The sequence below is a fragment of the Ostrinia furnacalis genome, unplaced genomic scaffold (genome assembly GCF_004193835.3).
Source record: "Ostrinia furnacalis isolate ACB-3 unplaced genomic scaffold, ASM419383v2 OfSCF3260, whole genome shotgun sequence".
Classification (NCBI taxonomy): domain Eukaryota; kingdom Metazoa; phylum Arthropoda; class Insecta; order Lepidoptera; family Crambidae; genus Ostrinia; species Ostrinia furnacalis.
Genome location: NW_021133499.1, coordinates 1 through 2,075, shown reverse-complemented (window position 1 = coordinate 2,075; position 2,075 = coordinate 1). Strand labels below are relative to the sequence as shown.

The following is a 2,075-nucleotide window of genomic DNA, read 5'->3' as shown; positions in this document are numbered from 1 at the left end:
AAGGTCTACTGTCCACATGAACCGCACGTCATACGCACGCTATGGTTATACGCTGTAGGTTTCGCGCATTCGTCCAATGACAGATCGTGGACAGTGTGCCTAATCACAGAGCAAAGTAATGCCTAAATCAACTTCTTACCTTGCATTTGCAGCAAGTTTTAAAACGCACAGCTCAACCAACTTCCCACAGTTCAACCAACTTAACCTTAATAAGTACCAATGGTATACTTCCAGGTCCCTATCCGAAGGCGACAACTCAGTCTTCTCAGAAGGCGTCACTACTCCCTTGGAGCCCAACGCAGGCGCCAGCGAAGACAAAGACCAGGAGAACGCCAGCGGGAATGAGTCGGAAGAAGTGGACGACATAGAGCTCATATTCACCACTGACGAGTCTAAGGATATGAGCAATTTGCAGGTGAGATATAGTAGCACCCTGTGTCCCCTGGGCCACACATATCGTGATAACATTCGGGCGACATTGATTTGACAGTTGAGCAAAGATTTGAGACTGCAAAAAAGCATCGAAATATACCCGAAAAGGCTACACAAATCGCAATAGCGCGAATCTTAGGGTTATCGCGATTTGTATGACCCAGGGGTTGTTAGTGAGACAAGATCATAATTTTGAATTCTAACATTCTAATCCAACCGGCATCCAAAAGGCACTGTGATTCGTTCAGTACTTGCTAGGATTAACAGACACAGCACAGGGTAGTAGACCCACCAGTCTTCTTCACCAGTTCTTTATGGCAATCTACCACTAGTCAATTGACACACTTTTTCTGTGCTTTCTACTACCTATCTAATCTTTGAAGGCGATACTTTCAAGGCAATCCGTAGCCAGCGATCTCTGTTTCTCCTATTAATGTCACATAGCAGATAAATCTAATATCACTTGTTATATTTCCAGGAGGATCTCGTGTCCATTCGCGACACAGACAACTGGGGACCTTCCTCTGCGTCCACCCACTCCACACCCGTTCTCATCAAGTTCCACACCTTGGATCCCGACTTCCAACCGGGAGGGGACGACAAAGACATCTCTGGTACCGAAAACCAAGAAAACACTGACCTACAAGGAGTTATCGCCGAGTCCTCCCTTAGAAACAAAAGAGTGTCGCTACCTAGTGACAAGGATATTAGACACGTCGCATTCAACGGCAAAGGCAGCCTAGATTTACCCAGTCGAGGGATTCTGAAGAGTTACGAAAACAAATCCGATAATATGCTGTACAAAAAGAGTCCTAATACCAGCACACGAAGGTTGGACAGTGTTGACAGTCTGACGTGCGAGTACAACCGCGGCCTAAGTTTCGACAATACTAAGTCTTCTAGCTTTGAGTTAGGGTCTAGTATGGATATTCTGCATAGGGAAGAGAGTGTGGACAGCTTTCACAGGACTGGCCACTTCGGGCATAGGTTTTCTGTGTTTGCTGAGACGGATATATCGAAGTGCGGCATTTCGGAGGACGATCTCGCCGCCAATTTGAATGTGAGGAGGAATACTTGCCCCAATCCGTTTCAATACAGGTAAGCTCTAGGACATACTTTTTTGATAGGTGATCTCCTTATAATACTGCTCTAGTTAGTGTTTTTAGTTACAATAATGTTGAAAAAAGTAACAGTTCACAATCATTCATTACTGCACAAAAAATAATATGTTGTATTATAAAAGAAAATGAGCTTATGTTGCAAATTCGCTTTCAAGAAAATAAGATGCCACATCTAAATAGCAGTTGGATTTATCATTTTAAATACATTAGGTAGTTTCTCTAGCCGTATCATCCAGTTCCGATAATAAATGGGCGCATTATAGCTGTTGCAATTCACGATGGCTAGAGATGGGTTTGTAGCCAGCTAGTTTGGATAATAACTGATTATTATCTATTAATAGCCATTATTAGCCATCCATTGGCTATTAACCCTGCTATTAATAGTTTCTTACGTTTTTTCTTCCACCTTTAAAATCAAATCAATATTAAAATCAAATATTACTCAAAGAAACAAAAAAGAACTAAAAAACATCAATGTAATTTATATAAACGACATTGTAGTTAAAAAAGAATCTATCTAAA

General features: G+C 41.8%; 1 protein-coding gene across 1 annotated transcript; it reads left to right on the top strand.

Moving 5' to 3' along the window:
* Positions 1-234: 234 nt before the first annotated feature.
* On the top strand, positions 235-1,530 carry LOC114357570 (uncharacterized; the record flags this gene model as incomplete). Its single annotated transcript, XM_028311256.1, has 2 exons — positions 235-415; positions 911-1,530. Coding segments are annotated over 2 exons (801 nt in total), but the record flags the coding sequence as incomplete, so codon positions are not given.
* Between the last annotated feature and the right edge of the window lie 545 nt (positions 1,531-2,075).